Source organism: Anser cygnoides, chromosome Z, assembly GCF_040182565.1.
Source record: "Anser cygnoides isolate HZ-2024a breed goose chromosome Z, Taihu_goose_T2T_genome, whole genome shotgun sequence".
Lineage (NCBI taxonomy): Eukaryota > Metazoa > Chordata > Aves > Anseriformes > Anatidae > Anser > Anser cygnoides.
This window is the reverse complement of record NC_089912.1, coordinates 7,033,531-7,056,995: the sequence shown is the minus strand read 5'-3', so window position 1 is coordinate 7,056,995 and position 23,465 is coordinate 7,033,531. Positions and strand designations below refer to the sequence as shown.

General features: G+C 40.9%; 1 protein-coding gene and 1 long non-coding RNA gene across 6 annotated transcripts in view; one reads left to right on the top strand and one right to left on the bottom strand.

Moving 5' to 3' along the window:
- Positions 1 to 23,465, bottom strand: part of HAPLN1 (hyaluronan and proteoglycan link protein 1) — a 63,749-nt gene that overhangs the window by 24,935 nt on the left and 15,349 nt on the right. For all 5 annotated transcript variants that reach the window (XM_066988205.1, XM_066988206.1, XM_066988207.1 and 2 more), the window contains one exon: positions 6,363 to 6,488. In XM_066988205.1, the coding sequence (XP_066844306.1) occupies positions 6,363 to 6,462 (100 nt within the window). In that variant the 5' untranslated portion in view covers positions 6,463 to 6,488. The remainder of the gene's footprint in view (positions 1 to 6,362; positions 6,489 to 23,465) is intronic.
- On the top strand, positions 5,515 to 19,204 carry LOC125179715 (uncharacterized). Its single transcript, XR_007157376.2, has 3 exons — positions 5,515 to 5,851; positions 10,291 to 10,427; positions 18,186 to 19,204. It is a non-coding gene; the product is annotated as an uncharacterized lncRNA (long non-coding RNA).

The following is a 23,465-nucleotide window of genomic DNA, read 5'->3' as shown; positions in this document are numbered from 1 at the left end:
TTCTCACATTGCTACCACCCTCAGTTTGGTCTCACTGGCTGGCTTATTGTCTTTTTGTTTGTTTAGTTTTGTTTTCTTTTCTTTTCTTTTCTTTTAACTGGCTTTTGCAGTCAGGAGTAATGGCAAGCCAGGTTTGGAAGGAACACAGTGTGGGGCAGGGAGGATGAGTCAGGCCGCGGCCCATGGCAAACAGCTTTATTCACTTTATACATCAAAACTGTCCAGAATCTCATGCTGACCATGGTACAGAACTTGATTATTCCCATATTTTAATGGAATAACTTACAGAGCAGCAATGAAGGGAAAAAGAACATTTTTTTTAGAATAAAAATAATCTTGGTGTTTTTCTTTGCCCTTAGAAGTCTTCGTAGATGTGTTTTGTCCATTAAAACTTATGTATTGCTTAGGTGTTCCACACTGTTAGCAAAACCATTAAACCATTGTGTCATGCTAGCTTAAATAAACATAGAGTTGTTTCTTGCTTTCTTGTACTGGTATCTGGGACCTCAGCATAACTCTCATGCTAAAGTATCCTTACTCTTTCTATAGAAGTAGCATGTCTTGTTATTGTACTATGCTTGTTTAAAAATTAAAATATTTTCTGTGATAAAAATAATTCCCCATAATTATGCTTTTCCTCTGATGTCACTTATTCACACTGAATAATACATGGGAGGAAATATGTTAAAGGGGCTGTATTAACTCAAGTTTAAGTTTCTTGGAATTCTAGCATTGCAAAAAAAAAAAACAGCAGCGAAATAACAGACTTTGTCTCTTCTAAACTACTGCCATCTTATACCTTAAATATACTTTAAATGTGCATTTAATTCAGTATAGATAAATTGCATGAATATCTGGCTGCAGTTCTCTCATGTGGGACCTACCTCCCTGACCTACCTCCATAAACTTCCTGGCATTAAATCTATATTCAACCCTATGGCTACTGCCCAAATTTGGGGCTAGTTCTGATTTTGCACTAATAGCAGGGCAAAGGAGCAGAATTTAGTCACCACGTAGTTAGCATCGGTATCACCACCTTTCAGCCCTTGTTAGCCCCAAAAGAGGGAGCAGAAGATGAGTAGAGCAGAAATCATGGCACTGTCTCAGTACCTCTTCTGCTTGGAAGGAAATGTTCTTGGGTTGGGTGGTGTGGCATTAAGACTGACAAAATATCACACAGAAACTGCGTGGAGATTCTGAATTATCTTTAAAAGTTACGCATGGGAAATTACACTAATGTAGCACGGTGAAGGCAAATTAATAATTTAAACTGATGTTTAATATGAAACCTGCTTCTGTAATAATTTTTCATGACACGAGTATACTGGTACCTACAATGTACCAGTAATGTAACAGACCTAGATGTAACGTCTAATAAGCAGACCTGAATGCCTTTAATGAAACCGAGATGCCAACAGAAGGTGACGTTGTTCCGTGCTGACATTTCTATTACATGCTGTTTCAATATGCCACACTATGAAGAGGAAAGAAAGTTGTGCTGATGTGAAAGAAGCAGCTCGACTATAAGAGACTGCATGATGGATTTTGAGATAATCTAAATTGTCCTAAATGGTAACAAAAATATCAAGAAATTTTAAGGAAAAATAATGCAAAAACATGGGATTTCAGTTAGGATTATGTTTTGTTGTTGTTGTTGTTGTTGTTGTTGTTGTTAAAGAGTTGGTACCCTCTAAGGTGTACACAGTTTATTGTGGTGCTAGGGAGGAGAGTACACCTCACTTAAATATAGTTCTCTCATTTGCTTTTATCACACAAAAGCTAAAGTGTAAGGACGCTTGTATGCAAACAAACTAACAGAGAGCAAGGTGTAAAGCCTATCTTGAAGAGATGATTTGGCCAAGTAGTCTGGGATAATAGCACAGCCTGACCAAAATCATGAAATGCACTACAAGCTTCAGGAAAGGACATAAAGTCACAGAAGAGTTAAATGCAGCTTTAGATATTCCATAAATTTTGCTCTTTGATAGTGGAATAAAACCACAAGAGAAAAGATATAAACAAAGGAAATGGGCCAGGAGAGAGAAGCAGAAAGTAAGACTGGTAAAGGTAGGGGGAAAAACTGCCTAGCAGATGCGAAACTGGACTGAGGTCCTGTTTCACTGCATTAACCAAGGAGGGGAATAGAATTGGATGGCCTACTGCCGTGAAAGACTGAGAAAACAGAAACCCATGCTGCTCATGAGAAGCAAGAAGAGAAGATGAGGGTTTCTGGCTGGAGAGGATCCTGAAGGACCTCCAGTCTTGGCTGATGTGTATCTGGACAACTAGTACTGCCACCTTCCTGCTTGGAATGGACCAACAGCGACTACACAGATCACGTGTAGCTGCAAGGAATTTTTGAGGATATTCAGAGTGGAAAGCACTCAGCCTGGAACTTACTTTATAGATGGACACTTGCTAATTCACTGATTACTAGTCCTCTGTGACCGAGACACAAATTGTTGATAAGAAAAACTCTAAGGGAAGAAACTGGGGGAAAACTTAAAGGGAAAACATGGTATCTATGCCTACTGCACTGCTAAACCTGAGAGACAACAAGAGTTTTTATACTAATGGAGGGCAGTAAAATGGTGCAACTAGCCAGATCTTCTGGCTCCTGACACAGAATTGCTAAGGGAGCCAAAAGCATGTTGAAATAGTCGTCGGACCAGAAGATGGTATTAATCAGTAGCTCTTCAGGAATGCCAAGTGAAACAAAGAGGTGATGAAGTGGCCGTCTGCATTAGTACACAGACCAAAAACATGTCAGGAAGGACTGTGAAAGATCTTACTGCAGCAGTGAAAAAAGTCTTCTGAGCAGGCAGAGGTTCATTTTGGAGTGTGGAGTGACCACACAGGTGGAGGTGGGAGACAACAGAGAAATGACGCAAGTACTAAACTAACATATCTTACGTTTTTAGTAAGGTTAGCTTTGATGTTCTGAAAGTAGGATATAGTTTAAAGTACATGAGTGCACTGATACAAAATAAGAATGTAAAGATGAAATCCGAGCTCAGAAAATATAGCCTGTTCAATGAAAAGCGTGGAAGAACTCACCTCCTAAAGTACTGACATTACTACTGGCACTTGGTATGGCAAACCTGAAGGCAGAGATATCAGCTTGCCTATCACCTCAGTGCACTGTAGTGTAGCCTGTTACTGCACTACAAGAATAGTACCATATGTTTCTGCACAACAGCAACATAACATATACACATATGTAAGGAACATAATTTAACTGTTAACAGGCCTATTAGTCTGACTTCAACAGCAAATAGGAAAATTTTTGAAGAAAAATTGTTGAAGAAGATAGAGAATTAGAGTAAGTCACTGGGAACATGGATAAAATGCAGCATATTCTGACCAAAGGGTGTCAGATTAATGTTATATCAAGCATATAATAAAACTAAATATATAAAGCCAGGAAAATGTGATTCATTGATTGCTTGGATTTCAGGGAAGTGATTTGGGAAATATAGGAAATTAGGGTGGAGAACACAGGTGTTTGATGGAAACTTTGCTAAATGTGTAAAAACTTCATACAGAGGAGACTGCAATTGCTTGGGTTAAAGCAAAATGATTGGCCTAGAAAAAAGCCAGTCAACTTTCTCCAGTATCATTTCTGAGACTCTTTAATATTTCCATTTTTTTTTACCTTATAAGGTAAATAAGTAAATGGGACTATTGAATGAGTAATGTTTTCACATGATGTATATAGCCTCATTGAAGGAAGAAGGATAGGTATTTATAACATGTGAAGACAGAAAAAGGGTGGACAAAGTGACAGAATTTAATATGGAATACAAAATCTAGATTTTTGAGGCCTAATGTGAAGAATTATTGAATTGAACCTTGTACTTGTTAATTGCAAGTGATAATGAGGGACAACAACTGCTAAATATTGTCTAACATGGTAGACTATCAATCGGCACTGCAGCATGGCCAGGAAGAGGGCAGATTTGACCTCAGGTCTAACAAGCAAAGCATTGTTGTCAAGAAAGTAAAAATACTGATGCTAGCCTAAGATCTTATCTGGAATGAAATCCTGACTGTGCACACTCAGGAAGTTTGGATTCAAACAACAAGCATATGGATGAACAACTAACATCAGGCAACTGGAGATTACATACTCAGGGAAGAATTTGAAAAAGTTTATTCACATGGTAGCTGTGAGGAGACGTTGGTAAAGCACTAATGTTTTAAAGCGAACATCAAAGAAGAATGATAGTTATTTGAAGATAAGGATATTAGGAGAAGCATAAGGCTGTTCAGTGGCTGTGAGCAAGCGTAGAATTGGAAGAATGTCTCTCATGTCAGAATAGGGTCTAAAACTGCCTTGCAGTGATAAGGTTTGAAACCCAGCTTGTTTAAAAATGAAAGTAACTTTATGAGATGTTAGATGCTGTAAAAAAAATGGAATAGAAGACAGTTTAGCTCATTGCCTCAGGAGATCCCTTTTAGCTCTGTGTACTTGACTACAAAACGTTTATCTGCACCTTTTGTCACTCCAAAACACGTAATCCAAGAGTTTAGCTCTGGATCCCTTGGATTTCACCTACTCAATACTATACTCCTTAATATAATATAAAATGCCTTTTGTATGAAGCTATAGCATATGTTCCACAGACTTCCCTGATTTGCAGCTCATTTCCAGGTGTAGATCATCTTGTGTGTTTATGCAGCACTGGGCAGAGTGAAATCCCTAGCCTGTTGTGATTCCACAATGCAGAGAGGAATGAAAAAATTAATAGTAGAAATATCAAGTTCTGAACAGTTTAATTCTTTTTGATTTGTGGTCTGTGTATTTCAGAGCCCAAATCAGCTGATCAGCAAAGGTTATGGCAGAGCTTTATTTTAAGCATCATGCAGCTTTCCTTCAAGGAATGAGCTCTCAAGGTTCAGAAGAGTTGAGTTTTCATGGGTAGGGAGAATGCTCTATCTTGCAACTTTTTTCATCTGTGAAGTATTCAGCACTTGCAAATTGCACTGTACACGCCCTGAAGGACTAGTAATAAGCAACATGTATGACTTGCAAATTACACTAAAATAAACTTCTAAGAAAGTTTAAGATACACAGATTAAGGAAAATTAATTTTGATTTGGTTTAATTATTTCCAATAATTTCTTCTCCCAACATGGTAAGTAAATTTCAGAGATAAGAAACAGCATTATACAAGGAAAGGCACACTATCTATTTAGTTGACATGAGTGTCAAATTTGAAATTTACCCTGCCTGGGGAAGGAACATTTACCATCTCACAATGGTGATATTTCTTCATTTTGGTATACACATTCATTTGACCTTCATGCTGTAAGCTTCTTTAGAGGAAAACCAGGTATCTGTTATTCCTTATTTGACCTTGATAGCATGAGTGCCTGTTTCAGTAGGTGCAGCATGCCTTTCACTTCTGTGACTTACCTGGGAACTTCTAAATGCTTGGACTTTCTTAGTATACATCTCTAACTTGGTAAATCATATTTATATACAAATTCAAATAAAATAATTTGCCAGCTGATGAGAGAAAGGAATCAAAATTGGGGGTGGGAGAATTTGTGCTTTGTTTCTTAGTTTTGCAAGATTAATTTTAGTCATCCTCAATAAACATATAAATGAAGGCAGGAATATCTGTTAGTTCTGCCTGTCCTTACTGCATAAATCCTTGTTGTTTTCTTATACAGGATGACCCTCAACGACTGAAGCTGGGACTGAAAAAACAGCTGCATTGTACTGCAGACTCAAATCCTGCTACAGCTATAAGCTCTAGGATTCAAACCAAACAGGATTATGCAGAAGGGCAGTATAATACTTGGTGTGAATTAAAGGTATGAGAAAGGACACATTTCTTTCTGGGTAAGATACTTTTTTTTTTTTCTTTTCCTGATGTTTAAATTGCCCAGTTATGATCTCAGATGTGCTAAGCCTTTTTAAATAATAAATAGCAGTAATTTTCTGTGATGTGAAGAAATATGTATGGCAGTCTCTTAAAATGAAAAATATTCCACAATAAAGTAGTTATTTCAACCCACTGCAGTTACTTATTACTTTAGGATGCATGCTTTTCTTCTTTATCTTAAAACAGGCTGTCCTTTACTCACTAATCTTTGCAAGGTTGTGACTAATTGCTGTTAAACAGTGCAACTTTCTTGTTATTGTGTTGGGTTTTTTTGTTTGATTTTTGTCTTTTTACTTTCCATGTGAGTAATAATAATGAAACAGAACAAGAAAAGTAAAGGTTGTGGTCACAGGTAGCAGTATTTTAAAACATGCAGCAAAATAAAAAAAAAATAAGGATCATTAAGCACGTCATTCTGTCTTCCTGAGCAATCTGAAGATACTGGTATTTTGTCATGTATTTCCTTACCTTGGATGTGAATAATTTTCTCATGCTCCAGGCTTGAGTTGTCAGGGTGAGGTTCAGCCCAGCAGACAGAAATCAGCACCAGAAAGAGGAGACTCGTCATCTTTATAGTCAAAAGAATCTTCTTCACTGTAAGGGCAGCACATACAAAGAGGCTTGTGAATTTTTGGAAACCTTTACAGTGTTGGACTGCACAACTTGTTACAGCAGTGATCTTTTAAAGGATCTGTAACATAGTTAACCCATTCAGCTCAAAAAGTTATAACAGGTAGAAATTTCTTCGTCATGAAGACTGGACCTTTTTAACTAGACCTTGATTAAATGAAACTTGCAATCCATATTTAGCTCTGCTTATGCAGAAATACAACACAAAAGAATAAAAGCACACACACACACACAGAGATATCCATAAACTAAACCCCTTGCAGCACCATATGTAAGCTGTACTGGTGTTTCAAAAAATGTTCTAGTGTGCTTTTGCATTTCCAGACCTACTCGAGCTCTGGTCCAGGAATACAGTTAAAACAACCGAAGCTATTTCTAAGTCTATATCCCAATATGATGCAATCTGCTGGTGGTAGATTTTTAAGGTAAAAACAATCTTCTCACAGGTTTTGGCATTTCAGACAAGACTGCAAATTAACATAGTAGTCAGGGTGATAAGTTTGCTTAAGCTAAGCAAGAAAGATGACAAAACATTTCTGAGGCTGATAGAAAGGTCTATTTTATTTCAGATCCACTTACCACTTTAAAAGATGCCTAAATACACAATGAAATGTTCAAAACCATGCACAAAGTAGGTTAGAGTTGTATATGCTACCTCTGCAGCTGCCCTGATTGATTTTTCATTCATTTCTACCTAGAATGCTGACGCACTAACTCAGTGTGCCAGGTAGGGTCTCTGCAGTCAGCAGAGCTGAGCGCTGCAGGGAAAATCTCTGCCAGCCTCTGAGTAGTAATTAGGCAAATGAAGACCTGAAATAGAAAAGGAGGCATAAAAGACAAGAAGTTTTATATGGAGGGCTCAGACTGATGTGTGTTTTATAGCTGTAATCTTAATGACCCTTATTTCTTGAAATAAAAGATAGTTATTTCCCAACTTTGCCTTTCAAGAGACTAGTATTTTTTCCCCAGTCTTCAAGTAGGGACAGCATTATTAATATGCTTTCTCTCTAATGCAGAGAAGTGTAATCTTTTTTGCTGTGCCTCTCTCAGAGCTAGAAGCACATCAGAGTTGCAGGGTACTCTCAGTCAGAGCTGGGGGCTGAGTCCGAGCTTTCCAAGCAGCCCCAGGCTCTAAGCAGATGCCAGCACCTACAAGCTTCAAATCTAGATCCAAATACTGGAACCTGGACAGCCTCTGCTACCAACCGAAATGCAGAAATGCTATTGCCTTTTATTCTAACAGCACATGCATGTTACTTGCCTGCCCTTCCATTTCTTCAAGCGAGTTTGGGTGGGAGCTCAGTGCCCATTCAGCATCCCTTATAGTGGAGTGCCTAGGGGCAGGACAAGTGATTGCTGCATGCTGCTTTCCAGGTGGTCCAGCTCAGAAACTCCGGGCTCCCCAGCCACTCCTTCTTTCCTGGAAAGCCTGGCAGCCCGATGACCTCCATTCGGGAGAGCAAGGGCAGATGTGGCTCCCACTGCAGCACACCAGCCTGAGCCTCTGCTGACTGGGGGGGCTCACCGGTGTGAAGCAAAACCACACTGCTCTTCTTCTCACACACCCCACACCGGGCACATTTGCTCTAAAATGTGGAAATACTGCAGGTCTAGAGCATTTTTGTTCACTTATTTTTGGCTGTTGACTAACAACAGACGATTCTTTTTCATTGGTTGGGGAGAGTTTTGTTGATTTGGAAATAGTCTGGGTAACAAAGGAGCTTTGATTTTGGAGAGCCCATGCAGAGCCTATGGGGGTGTGCCCGTCCCAATCTGCAACCTGGAGCCTAGGATGGATGCAAAAGCTCCTGGACCCCGCAGGGGCTCGGCAGACCTGCTTGGGGAGCGCCTTATCAGCTCATTACAGCTTTGCCTCTATCGTCACAAACTTGCTCTTTTCCATGGCACCAGTGAAACAGAACAGCCAAATAGCCAGGGGACTGGTAGTACAACCCTACTTTGGGGGACAGCATCCCCATTTCTCCTAAACTATGTATGCGCAGGGATTAGGGCTCCATCATGGAATAAAGACACACCTCCTGGTTACACAAATGGAGAACTCCACACATGGCCCCCTTCTTTTTCAAGGTCACCTTAATGCAATGGGGAAAAGCCCTCCACTTAGCAGGAGTTTCCCTGACAATCTGATCTGCAGAAGAACTTTGTTCAGTCTGTTGCACTGAAGGTGCCATCCATATACAGCTTTTTGAGTATTTCTGTTTCCTTCAAATAGAGACAAATATTACTCTGTGCTCAAAAGTTTCCGTGACAGCATCACAGAAGGAGGATGAGAGACATATAAATGCTGGACTCCGGATATCTGCTCTTTCCTCAGCTGTGTGGATGCAGCTGAACAATGTCATGGGTCAGAGGCCATTGATATGGCACAAAATCAATCTCTGGGGTACAGACTGACACGGATTTGGGGTGAAATACCCCAAACGGTGGTACCTTAGCTTTGTGAATAGACGAAGTTTACAGTGTCTAGGCTTCTGGTTTTCCATAATAGCCAAAGACAGAAAGGGCAGCCTGATGTGTTCATGGGACGTGGAGGGGCAGGCACACGCAGTTAGTGTGTGTATGTGTGTGTCTGTGCTTCCTTTCACTCTGGTGAAGCTCATCTGTGCTGCTCAGGTGCATCTCTCTCTGAAGTGCCTCAGACTGCACAAAACCAGCAAGAACTTCAAGACTGCCTCACGGGGGAGCAAATGCTTGGCCCACGTTTTGTAAAATTTACCTATCGCGTATTTCCCAAAATCACTGAACGCTTTATGCTTGAGGTTGATCTATGCAGGGCAAACTTTTAGCTAGACAGAAGCATCCCGTCTGTTCCAGCCTCCGTTAAAGGTGAGCAGCCCATTCACTGCCACCTATGGTGTCTCAAGTTGGGAACACCCCGACCTCGTGCCACATTTCTCCTGGCACTCCCTGTGATGGGAGACGCGGCACACGGCCAAGGCAACGCAAAGCAACTTCGCCAGGCCAGGAATCTGAGCCCCAGTGTTTTGTAGGTTATCCAAAAAGCAATTAGCCAAAGAAATTTACATCCTCAGCTCTAGCCAAAGTAACGGCAGTCAGGCTCCTTTTCTGCAACAGCCTTGAAGACCTCAGGGGAAAAATGATAGGTGTGGATGTTTCCGCATTAAAATTAGTAAAGTCTTGGCTGGAAGACAGTGAATTTTCAGTAAAAAGTGGTAATGATTAGTCATATTCAAGAAATTTGCACTGGTTTCAATTACTGCATCTTTCTGCATCAATCTGCTGTCTGCAGTTTACAAAGGGGGAACACAAGGCTTAGGGCAGTGGTCAAGATGACTGTGCATTCAGCTTCTAATTTCTCTAAACCTGTCCATTCGTAGATACAATTTGAAACTGTCATACTAACCATCATTTTGTTATGCTTATGGAACCATAATTCATCTACCACAGGCAAATCTAAAAGGTGATAAAGCACCAATGTTTGCATTTTAATGTAATATGCTGGAAATCAGCAGAATGCCTTCAAGTAATAAAACTGTGTAAGTAAGAAGCATTTCACCGAAGAAGGAAGAGTGAAAAATGCCAATAAAGGCACATATCAATCTCTGTTTTTAATACAAAAACATATTTCCTATTTACTACTACAACTACTTTTTAGCTGCAGAACATGAGAGCATCCACAATGTTTGGCCAAAGGTCCACATTGCTCAATATGCTCTCCCTGACAGTAGTTAAAGGCCATGGGAATACCTCTGTTTACGGGAGTTAATTTTTATCTTTTATTAAGACATGATGACATCCTATATCAAGTGCTTGTGCCCCTGAGAGGAAAGACCTGTGGAAACCTGAATTCACAATGGCTCAAGAGCATATGGTAATACGACCATCACCTCCTCCGATTCAGCTGCAGACATGGTCACTCTGGTAAGATGGGTGCTTGAATAAAATTTGACTTAACTCGTGCAAAGAACTGGCTGCTTTTTGGGAAATGCCCCAAAATGCTGCTTTGGATCATGCAGGACTGCAACTGCCTCACAGCTACCTAGACATCCCCAAGAACCACAGAGAAGGGTACTGCAGCAAGATACAATGCCATCTACTCAAAGAAGGTATAGGAAGAGAGGCAGATGACATGAGATACCTTGCAGAACAAGGAAATGAGTTACCAGTGCACAAGGACAGAGAAAACACCTAACTCCTAGGACAGACACAGGAGCCTTCTTCATTAAGGGCTCTGTCTTTCTGTGGATTTCTTAGTATTTTATACAGTGAAAACCAGCAAGCAAATGCAGCATTCAATGGCATCTAAAACGGGTAACAGAATTAGTAAAAGCAGTCTAAATAATTTAGTGTTGAAATAACCCCAAAATCAATGGACTATTCACAACTGTGCACAAACCTATTGTATGATATAAACCTCTACAGGCTCCCTCTCTTTGCAGATCTGTTCCATCTGAGAACTGGTGCTAAGCACTATAAAAGAACTTGTTAGTAAAATAGAATATATGTATTTTCAGGGAGAGGGTGTCAGCTACAAATAAGGAAAATCTCTCACTCTTAGACACCACTGGTAGATAACAGAACAGGATGAAGACCAACCTAGACAGTACTCATACAGTCTCCTCAATAGCCTTTCCTAAAATTGGGAAGATGGAGTAGTACCTCAGTCTAGCTGAGTGTCAAATGACTGGCCAAAGTCTGCTGAAGCTCATACCTTCTACACGCATGTCGACACCTAGGTTTAGGCAACTGGGCCGAGCCATAAGAATGGGATGCAGCTGTGGATTATGTTTGTCTGTATGTAAAATTTCACTTAGGAGTCCAAACAACTAATATTGTTAATTAACAACTCATACAGTCAGTGTATATCTAGCCAATGCCATCAGCGGAAGGCAGATGGGTGTTTTGTTGACCTAGGATGCCTTTGGTGTATTCACTTCTGTCTTTGAACAATTTCTTCCACCCGCAGTACAGCTTCTGGAGAAGTGGGAATTGTGGACCTGAATTTGCAAGCTGAAGTGGAGGGCACACCTTGCATGGCCTCTCTGGCTGAGCGGCCTGACAAGAGGCTGATTTGCAGGCAAGGTACAGGCACAATGCATTCAGTCTAGGATGCAGCGCTAAGGACTTAAAAGGGGATTCAGAGACAGAGGTTCCTAAAGTGCAGCTCTGTCTCAGCATCTCCTTACAGAAGGGGGCTGAGAGTGCCTCTCACGATTAGCATTTCTTCTGGCTAGATCTAGACAGCTTTCCACTCAGCGTGGCAAACAAGACTTAAGAAAGCCAGTACTCATCTCCCCATGACTGCGCAGTGTCAGCTTTCTGACTCACCTTGGTAGCTCCAACACACTTCTTTTAGATCTCCTGATACCATGTGGGCATCTGAAGTAGGCAATAGCAACATCAGCCTTTCTCTTGAAAGGCACCTAGCCTTTTATAAGTACTCACAATCTCCTTCAAAGAACTTCCATTCTCCAAAGGCAATGGTAAAATACTCAGTCCCAGCTACAGACTAAGACCTCAGTTAGGAAAGTCAAATTAAAATCCACTTCTAGCCTTGATATGCCCTTACACTTTTGTCTAGATTCCAGTTTTCACTTAAATTACTGAGAAGAAAGGTTCTTCTTGACAAAAAGTCCCCCAGGCTGACGGAACTAAGGCAAGACAAATTCAGCAGATCGCTCTCCAAGTTAAACTATTCACACAAAGGAAATTTCACTGATGCCATGGCAAAAGGAAACAAAATTAACGGCATAACAATGATAACATTTATACGCTCTATTATCATGACTTAGAGCAAGCTTTCCATGACCTCCTCCCATGCTACTTCATTAGTTAAGGCAATTTAGAAATTTGTGAGACTGTCTAAGTCTTGGGGCCATCTAAAGTGACAGACGGTCAATGTCTGGATAACAGGTTGTCATAGTAGTTCCCTAACCATAGGCAGAACATTTCAGTGGAAAAGCAGCATGACCATTCAAAGACATCTGGAATCCCCTAAAGTCTATTAATTCCCTGGGAAGAATGCTGATAAATTGCTTGCAAGGAGAAAGAAAATATCTTTGCAGTCTTTGAAGTGTCTGCCTTGTATTAGAAATGAAATATATTCCAGATACACAGGGTAACAATGGTAACAATACTTTGGACATTATTCAGAGTATAGCCAAGGTCATGTGGTGACTAGAAGTTAGAAAATTCAGTACTCTAGGCTTAATTCAAGCACAGATAAGGCCAATATACTGCAATGAAAGTCTATCATTGATGGAATTCTGGTTGTTCACTGCTTTAAGTAGGTTTCTTTCTTATTCTTTATAATGGGGTATATAAAAATGCCCTGAGTTCAGGAATCTGGATGTTTTTACTTAAAGTAAAGGTGATGGCATGTTCTTTGATAACATAGTGCAATGTCACAGAAAGGTGACTGCTTTTTGCTTTGTAAAGTGAATTCGCTTGTTTGAAGCCCCTTTCTTTAGAGAAAGTTGCTACTGCAATCTCCACATACCAGTCGTTCTCAAAGAATGTATGCAATCCAGCGGAAGAGCTGGCTCTCCAGCTAGATTGTGCTTGTATTCTGACTTTTTTTGGTCAAAATGCCTCTTTCGGCCTTAAGCAAGCATGCAGGTTGCTGAAGGTCAGTATGAGAACTTGATCTCTCCCTCTTACTTTTCTTGACCCTTGGTCATATTTACAAAGCTAGCTTTTCATCAGTCCCTCACTGCTTCCATGGGTATCTTCCTATTACCTACACCTCTTCTTCAAGGTGTTTCTTTTGTTGCAGGTGTACTTCCTGGTAGCCTGAATAACTTGTGCATGGCCATTTAATTTGGGAAGTTCTGACAGAATTTTTTCAGCATCTCTATTTTGGCTTATACTTTTTGCTTTGGAAATACAATGAAAATATTGGAACGGTAAAGCCAGAAAACAGTCCATATAATGACAGTGCCTTGAGATATATACAAGTCAGTGAGATCCCATTTGTTTTACCTGAGGGAGGTACATCTCTATTCTGACGGTCCCATGTTTAATTTGATGAAGTTTTCATTCGTTTTCCCCAGGTGAGCTGACTGTCCCAGCAATATGAAAATGAAAATTAAAAGCATTAACAGTGCCTTTGCATCCTTGCAGGATCCTGCTATGTGAGAAAACAGATGCACTGCAGACTTAATTACCAGTGCCAGCCTGCTGTAAGGAATTACTATCAGGGCACCATTTTTGGCGTGGATCCTGGTGCAAAGCATAAAATAAGACCTTTTGTCCAGCCAACCAAGATGGCTTGGTCCTGACCTCCCTCTTCCCTGTGGCCCAAGAACTGCTCTGTCTACATTCTCAAGGTCATTGCGAATGACTTTAACAAGCCACTCAGTTTCCTAAGGATATAGTGACAGTGATACAATGCCCTGCACATTTTTTAAAATTGTTGTTAGATGCTGGTAGAGCAAGTCCCCAAAAAATCACTGCTTCTCAGAAGATAAACAATTTAATTTTACAACAGCACTGTCTCCATCAAACATCTGCTTCTTACTGCAAGGATACATATGTGTTTCCCTTGGAAACAAAGACTTAGCCGTGGGTGCAGCCAGATCAAACCCATATGGGGATCAGTTGTAAAAACACAATTCTTTGAACAATTTTTTTAATTGAATTAATCAGCGATCAATGGCAAAACATACTTTCTACCGAGATCAGTTATTCTGCAGAGGAGGAAGGTCTAGAGGTTAGGGCACGAGTTCAGACTCAGGGGGACACGAGTTCAGCTCTGCCCTCTCCAGCCCCTCTGGGGGGTCCTGGGGGGCACAGAGGTGGCAGGGGGAGTTAGTTATCCTTTATCTGAGCCCCCTCTGTGACACCGCCTGACAGTATTTCATTGCTCAGAGGGCATTGCGGAAGTCAATATATCAGCTTTTAGAGGGAGCTCACAACCCACTGCATTGACACACCCAGAACAGAAGGACTTCTTCATGTCCGATTATAGGCACTACACACATTATAAGCACCACGTGACAGCTTTCCACATGTATACAAACATATGAACACGCAAGTGTCTGCCTGTACCAAGCTTCCCCCTGCTTTTCTTAAACATCTTCACAACCTAATGTCTTAAGCCTTACAAACACCTGTAAAGCCTGAATCACACATTTAGTTAATTTCTCATTAGTTAAATTCTGTTGCAAGCTAATAGTTAACATTTCTAAGATCGTGAGTGTTTGTAAGACAATATCTTAATAAAGGCAACACTTGCAAACTTTATTGCTCAACAGCATTGCCCTGGTATTATGCATACACTTTTGTTTTGTTTTGGCTTACAAAACAACCGACAATAATGGGAATACCACAAGCTCATAGTACGATCTGAAAGCTGCTCTTTATTTTGAATCAAAAAAAATGAATATCCCTTTCTATTTTACAGCAAAGCGACTTTCGCAAATATCCTTTGTCAGTCAGATGTGAGAAAGATGCCTGAAATTAGTGTATATTCAAAGCTCCATACTCTGTATATCTACCAACTGCAGATATTGGCAAATAGTGATTAAGTTCTGCTCTTCAAACTAAGTTAACAGCAACACCAAAAAAAATAAATAAATTACTGGAGTGAAGAGGAAAAGATAATCATTGAAAACTGAAGTTGTGAACTAATATCCCTGAAGAAATAGATACGGGAAGCTAGGATGGTTCTCTTTGGTGAGCAAGCCAATGGAGAACAGCTCTGCCCCAGGTAGATCACACCAAGCTATTTCTGTGTGAGAACTTGATATCCCTGCCCTACCTGGGTACCAGGAAAACATCAAAACATTGGCTACGGCTCAACATAGGAAATCAATATTTAGGATACAGAATTAAGAGTTTAGTATAAGAAGGTAAGGACTTTAAAAAATAATTAAAAAATAATAATTAAAAAAAAAAAGAATTTTTGCTGCAAGGCATCACCTAATGAGTTCAAAGAGCATTCTCAGGACTGGAGTTGTTTACATGGAGTATTTTAATTAATGAACTGGCAGAACAAGAGGATACCCGCCAGTTTAATTTGTGGATGACACTATGTCAGGTGGCCTCTCCAAGGGCTGCGATTGACACTTAAAGTTTTGGCAATGGAGCAGCCAGAGAGCACTGCAGGACTGTAGCGAGCTCTCTGCATCACCATCGCCCTGGCAATCTCCTGTCCAGCTCCAAAGCACTGACAACGCCTTCAGACACACTGCCCACAAAGCCAGCCCTCTGTGATCAAGATGTAGTCAATTAAAATGGGACACAGGCAGGCAAGGGTTTATTGGGGCGATTGGAGGAAAGGAAAATCTTATAAAGGAGACTAAAAGAGCTTGTCTTTGTTGGCCTGGCGAAACACAGCTGAACAAAGATATAATTGCTGTCTATAAATATATCACAGGGTAAATGCCAGAGAAGAAAAAGAACATTATTTCAGCTAAAATTTAGGAACAGAACAAGCAGGGCCATAAATAAGTTTAAACTGGAAATTAAATCATTTTAAACTATAAAGAACTGTCACAGTCTTCCTAAAGATATTTTAGGGGGGAGGCAGAAAGCACAGTTAGTTTAAAGGTGGAACTGGCTTGCTCAATGAAAAACTGCCTGGGATGATGGGGAACTTGGGCAGAAGAGGACTGGGTTATGGCAAACGGCATTCCCTTCATTCTTGTAGTCCTGTTTTTTGTCAAAGGCCTCAATTGAAGTATGTTAATAATCCTACTTAAAGCAGAATTTTTTCCCTTCCTTTTATGGCAGGTCCAAACTCTTCTATCACTATTAAAGACATGATCCAATATACTCAGGGAAGGCTTCCTATCACTCCAAATTCAACTGCAAGCAAGCTCTCAGTAATTCTCGGCGCTGGCAGCAAAGCACCCTTCCCACCCTTGGTCCTTCTTACGAAAGATTTCCCCAAACAGCTTTTAATGGTCAGGCTTGGTATCTGGCTCTAGTTATTTCCCAAGTAGACTCTGTGCCTTACATACCAACGCTGTTGTCCCTGACACAGATCATTAAATATCTGCAGAGGAAATGGAGACAGATGTGGCTGGCACTTTTGCAGTGCTCAGTCACATGGAAGGCTTGGCTGTGTGTGCTGCGATGATTATGTGCAAAATGCAAAGATGACAGTTCTGTTCCAGAGGTGTGGTGGTGGGGGCAGTGCAGCCTGTCCACGATGCATTTTAGTTGTGTTGATTTTGAGAGCTACAACGATGTAAAAATAAAGGAGAATGCCAGATCCATTTCCACTCAGGGCCACTCAGTAAAATGACACAGGATATTAAGCTGAGAAAATAAAGAGAACTTCCAATACCTACTTGTAAATCAAGGACATAATTGGGAAAAACAAACAACCAAAAGACAAACAACCAAAGAGGAGCTCCTCCAAACAAACTATCCTCATTTAACATTTTCATGAGGAACTACTATAATGGTTCAAGTAAATTTCAGAAAGTGTAAAATATAGCATTAACTGAATAATTTGCAATTGTTTGATGGAATCATAATGCAGAACATAACCTGGTAAATAAAACTCTCTTAAGTTGTGTAAGCAAAACAGCTTGCAGAGCATGCAGTTTTGCATATCTATTACAAGAACAAAAGTACATCATATTTTAGTTTCAGATATATTCAGATGCAGAAAGATGTGACTGAAGAACCTATCCAGGAAACACCTACTGCCTGCAGTATAAAATTAAGTAACCCTATAAGAATATACTAAGAATGTGTGGAAAACTACAGACAGCACAGAATTGAATTTAGTTTGCACAGAGATAGAAATTGAGAGAAAAAAAAGCCTAAGGATGTGTTTTAATTCGTTGGAGTATAACATATAACAGAAAAGATCTTGAAAAATCAATGCCATTGTTAATTGAACTCTTTTGACATTTATTTTCTATGCCAGCAATATATGCTGGCTTTTGGTCAGTTCTTCAGATAAATTAAACCTGTGTAGGTTTCAGGAAAGAGAAAAATAGTAAAGACCCAGTAACAGGTTTTCTAGACAATCTCTGAATAGGAAAACTCAGTTAACAAAGCAAGTATATTGATTTGGATTATGCAAGACAAAGCAATACCCTTGCTTAGTCAATAATAAGAATACCTGCAATACCAGCAGGCTGAAAACGAATAAGGTTTCAAAGATACATAAGCAGGATATCCAGTTTAAATAAATGGCAAACAGATAGGACTCATACATTTTGCAAATGCCACTCAACCAAGTTAATTATAAGGATTAGCATTGCTACAGTCATCCAGAACAAACGCAAGGCTTTCATTTATGCTTTAATGTCCTCAAGATTATGCAGGCTATTTCAACTTCACAGCCGTAATTTCCAGTTCTCAAATAGCATTTACAGGGGCTTTGAATGCCCTCCAGCCACTGTTACCCAATCCACATCCTCACCCTCAAGCTTAAGAGGCGGGTTTGTCACACCGTGGGGGTTGGAGGGAAGCCCAGGAACAGTGATATGCTACAGATAGGGATCTCTTACTGAGATCTCATACATGTGCAACTTAAGATGTTGGAACAGTGAGCCAGAGAAGGAGTACATTATTCCTACTTTTTATTGTTATTATTATTATTTTAATATATATCATTTCCCTAAGCAATTGCTGCAGGTGAATTCTGGACACTGGGCAAGGCTAACTTTTGCCTCAACACAATACAGCCCTCCTCATGCACTTTTTGTTTTTCAGTTACCAAAGCTCCACTGACATTTTCACACCAGGTAACTTTCCCAGAGAATACAGAGAAAGATTGCTTGCCAGAACAACAGGAAGATTTCCACAATAAGCTCTACTCACTGCAGATGCGGGTGCTGAAATGGCAGCCTGGGGTGAAGAACTGAAGAGCAATGGAAACCACGCATTACCAGCTGAAAGAGCTTCTCTGCAGTGTTCTCTGAGTGAAGACTCCCTGCCCCGAAGTGCTGCTAGAGGGAAGAGCCACCGGTGTGCTAATGACGGGCTATTTTCATTGCCCTCCTTGCCCCACTGGGAAGAAGAGGAAGCAGGAGGGCCTACATAGCTCTGCCCTGGAAAGTCAGTGCTCATCTCTTCTCTGATGCTCCAGTCTGTACTATGGAAGACTTGTAAGGTTTTGGCACACCACAAGTAACATCATCCGTCTTAAGCATTTATCAGACCAGGTGAGACCTGTGCCAAGTGTCAGCAAGGTCTACTATTTCCTTACTGCTTTCACAAGTTAAGACTGTGATTTTCAACTGGGACATGAGGAGAGGAAGAGGAAGAGGAGAGGAAGAGGAGAGGAGAGGAGGAGTTCAGCTAGAAGGGACCTTCAGAGATCATCCAATCCATCTGCCTGACCAGTTCAGGGCTGACCAGAAGTCAAAGCACAGTACTGAGGGCATTGTCCAAATGCCCCTTGGACACCGACAGGCTCGGGGCACCCAGCACCTCTCTAGGAAGCCTGTTGCGGTGTCTGGCCACCCTCAGGGTAAAGAAATGCTTCCCGATGCCCAGCCGGGCCCTCCCCTGGCGCAGCTCTGTGCCGTTCCCGTGTGCCCTGCCAGCAGCTCCCAGGGAGCAGGGGCCGGCACCTGCCTCTGCGCTTCCCTCCTCAGGGAGCTGCCGGGAGCAGTGAGGCCGCCTCTGGGCCTCCTCTTCTCCAGGCTGGGCAGCCCCAGTGTCCTCAGCCTCTCCTCACAGCACGGCCGTCCGGCCCTTGGGCCGGGCTTGCTGCCCTGCTCTGGGTGCTTCAGGGGCCTTAACACCTGCTGTAGGTTGGGGAGCCCACAGCTGCACACAGTGCTCCAGGGGAGGCCTGCACCAGCTTTTATATTGTGAAATAAAAGTAAACTGTGAAATAGCCTAACTGAGATACTGGCTGCTGCTTGATCCAGCTTTCATCTCGGCGACTTGTACAAACTTCCTAAGCTTCAAAAACTGCCGAGCTCACAGGGCATGGGACGCTGCTCCAGGGTCTCTCACTTACCAGCAGCTTCAGCCTTGTGGGGTCAGCTCCCTTCCACTTCCTTCTCAGAGGCCAAATGCACAGACTCACTTACATCCAAATGCCAGGGCTGACAGCATAAACGCCATTCGTGGGGCTATTTGGCTGGGGAAGGATTTTAAAGAGCCACGCAGCAGGGGGTAAAAACACCCCAACACCCAAACCTATCCCTGTGAAGACCTCTATAAACTAACCCTAGCAGAGCTCCACCTCCCAGCCTGAGGGCTGCCAAACAAGAGACTGGGAGCTGTGCTGATCCCTAATTAAATTTAATCTACACTGGAAAAGGTTTGTTGATTTAGCTAGATAGGCAGAACTGTGCTGACAGGTCAGTCCCAACATAGGCATGCTCAGGAAAAAAAAAAAAAAAAAGACAAAAAAAAAAAGCATAACTGGTGGCAGCTTGGTGAGCAAAGTAAACTGTTATGAAAGCAGAGGTTTCTCTCACTTGTGCAACTGCATCAGTGGTACACACCACACGAGCAGCTGCAGACCTGCTCTCCTCTTCCCTCGGCAGCCCTGCAGATGGTTTGGACGCCTCAGCCAGCCCAGCAGCTTGCCACTGCTCCTTCCACCGGGGCTACCTCTCCGGCTGCTGCTGGGAGCAGGAGGGCTGGAGCTCTGCCTTCCACAACAGTGGAAAAGGTGAAGCCCATCCCAGGTCCCCCATCGTATGTACACTTGTACACAGACACAAATTATGGACATTGCATTTGCTTTGAGAGAACAAGATACACGTTGTCCGACATGATTTCATGAATAAAAGCTGGTAAGATAAACCAGCATGCAAGAGTTCTGTCATCCTCTCTCTAGAGATGTCCACACAAGACAAGGAGAAAAATTACCAAACACAAGATCTGCAATAAAATAATTTCTGTCTTCCATTTTTACTCCTGAAGCATTAAAACACATTTGCCTATTTGCCTGCTCTGAAAAAAAAAGAAAAAAACACTACTTACACAGTTACTATGGATTCCCTAGCCACATACTATTAATAATTTGCTGCTTTCTGGGATCAGAAACTCAGTGGATGGACTTGAGAGGTCCCAGATGCAACTTCCACCCCCACTCCCCTTCATGCTTGTATAATGGTTAATTTGCTTCTAAAATAGGTTATTCCACGATGAGGAGAGTTTATCATATTAGGGGACATACCTAGTATTACAGCAAATAATAGTAAAGAAATTTCACTGAAATTAGCAAATTTAAAAAAAAAAAAAAAAGGATGGTTTGATTGGCTGACACATTATAATAATCTTAAAAAATCACCTTGTCTTTTGGTCAATTTGAGGAATGTATACTCCATTAAAAATACTTCCATGAGTATCATAATGAATTTTTCTGAAAAAGCATAAATATAATAAATGAGCTTTTTAATAACCTAGCTTCACTAGAAATGCTGTAGACAGTAGAAATCTATTTCTAAGAAATCAGGTCATTGCTCTAATTAAATCTGACATAGACAAAAGAGCATACATATAAAGCCTGCATTTAATGAAGAAAAATTTTGCACCTCTAACATGGCAGTAATAGATTGCTTTGAACACTGTTATTTTCATCTGAAATTTACATGACATCTTTTGAGGTGCAGGCATGGGTCTGTTTTGTATAAATGTAGAGCAAGGGCCGTTTTCCTTGCACTTACAGACGAACTTGTGGCATTCAGCTCTGATCTCTGTGGTGCCAGGATGGAACAATTCCTGCCAGCACATGCCAGAGGCATTTTTACTCTCAAGGAGTCACAGTGTCTCAGTTGTGCTGCAGGGAAAAACGATTTAAGAAATGTGATACTTTCTCTTCTGTGGGAAGGGGAGAGCAACTGCAGTAACAAAAGTTTTTCCCAGCACCAGGAGTGTGGGTGAGGAGCTGGGGGACAGGAGAGGAACGTTTTTTGGCTGAGCATCTGCTTGGGACTTGAGTTATAGCTAGGCTTTACACTGGTGACCCAAGGGAACACCTGAGCTCTTCTTCAGTTGTAATGCAGCTCGCAATGCATTGATGCTACAGTGAGCAGAGCAGGCTGTATAACTAGACTTCGGCTGCAGGAAGGACTACAGAAAAAGAACTGCAAGTCTGCTGTGGTTGTGCACCATTTCTTAGAGTTACTACATGAGTATGTGGGTGACCTTTATTTCACAACTGGGACATCAAAGGCCGTAAAGCTAGATGCTATTTAAGAGCTGAGAAATTCCCTTAATTTTTACTATAAAAGGACTGGCACACATATTTTATTAAGGATTTTAAATTGGTTATAATAAAAGAAAAAAAGCCTTCAACACCAGTCCTGTACTGCAAACACCTCTGTTTAAATGTCTCAAATTAGATTTTGTTGGAAAAATGACACTGGCACACTCATAAACCAGCATACTTTCCATTATAAACTCATTTCTAGTGTAAACTTTGAATGTACAAGCTATAAATAGCACCTTGACTACAACATAGACTTTCATTGTGTGCCCTGAATTCAGAAAGAATATTTGGACTTTAGCTGATTTGTTTCTTTATAATTCTTCATCTCTTCTATCATTTATTTACTATTTCTTTACCTTTCAATAAAATTTCATAAGAAAAGCTATAAATAATGTTCTTCAGGCAGGAAACAAAAGATGTGTCTGCAGTGAAAGGCCTTACACTTTCTGTTCAATGACAAATACAGTGCAGTTTCTTGTTGTACCACGGCATAACCAGCAGTAAATCCCATGAGAAAATCCAGGTCTGCGATCCAGTATCCATAAACTTAATATCCAGCCTCCTTGTGCTCCCTCTGTACACTTTTTGCTGTTAAGCACCTCCACTTTGTCTGCCAATTGTGATTTTATTCAAAGTATTTTTTTTTACCTTTCTTCTCAAAACCTTTCTTTCTCCTAACGCAATCTCGTAACCATTTTCCAGTGTGCTTCCACCTGCATGCACACCTCCAGCTTAAGCACTCTCCTTTCTTGTGTTTACTTGGTAAGAAAACAGAGAAGAAAATCTAACTATGTATAATTGCCTAGAGTATTTAGAAATAGATCCTCTGGATGTTCTAAAACATACAGAACAACACTACTACCTGGAGAAAAAAAAAAAAAAAGAGCTACCTGAAAAAAATCACCCCTAAACCACCATCAATAAAAAGCAACCTAAAGTAAATCTTCCTAACTTGTATCAAAGTATTTGAGACTGCTAGTTTTCAATATTTTACATGTACGAAGAAAAAGGCAGTAGTATATACGTAGGCACAGATTCCACTTTGTTGGCCATCAGAAAAAAGCAAAAGGGATCTAACTTTTGGGGCCCGGCAAAACAGAGCAGTGGATATTGTCAAAGAAAAATATTGTTTGTTTTTTAGCATGCAAGAGGAATAGTTAAGCAACATTGCCTCTACTTATTGGTCAGTGAAGCAAAGGTTATCGGTTTCACAAGTCATCCTCAGCTTACTGCAGTGGTATAATATAAATTCACTAAACATTTTCAGCAGTGCAAGTTGGCTGAGGTGGTATCATGACCCGAAACTGTTTTTTGGCAAAGCAATCCTTGCTGGTCTGTTACATGTTGTCTCACAGTGGCTCTGTACAGTATCTCTAAGCAGTATACAGGATGCAGTCATTGCACAGATGCTATAAAGGGAGATTGTTGCCATCTGTATGTATTAAAGTATTCAGGATTCTCTGCACACTGGAGATGTACAGCCAAGAAAAAGCCATATGATTCCCCGTTCCTTCAAAACTGCTGTGTTCCAGAACGTAAGTTTTTATTTAAAAATAATTAAAAAAAAATACAAAAATCATTTTAACTTCCTCTCCACTTTTGCAATATGAGTTAATGCTGCTTGCCATCTTTGTAATGCCATTTAAGATGTAGCAATGAAAAGAGATTTTTAAGACCTAAGTATTATTTTCATAGTAGTGAAGAAAACCTCTACAATGTGAGCTTGTGCTAAGCAGCTCAGTGGTTCCTGCCTGAATCTGCTATGGTGTGCATTATATCTGCCCACAGCGGGGACAGTCCATCTTGGCTTTCCT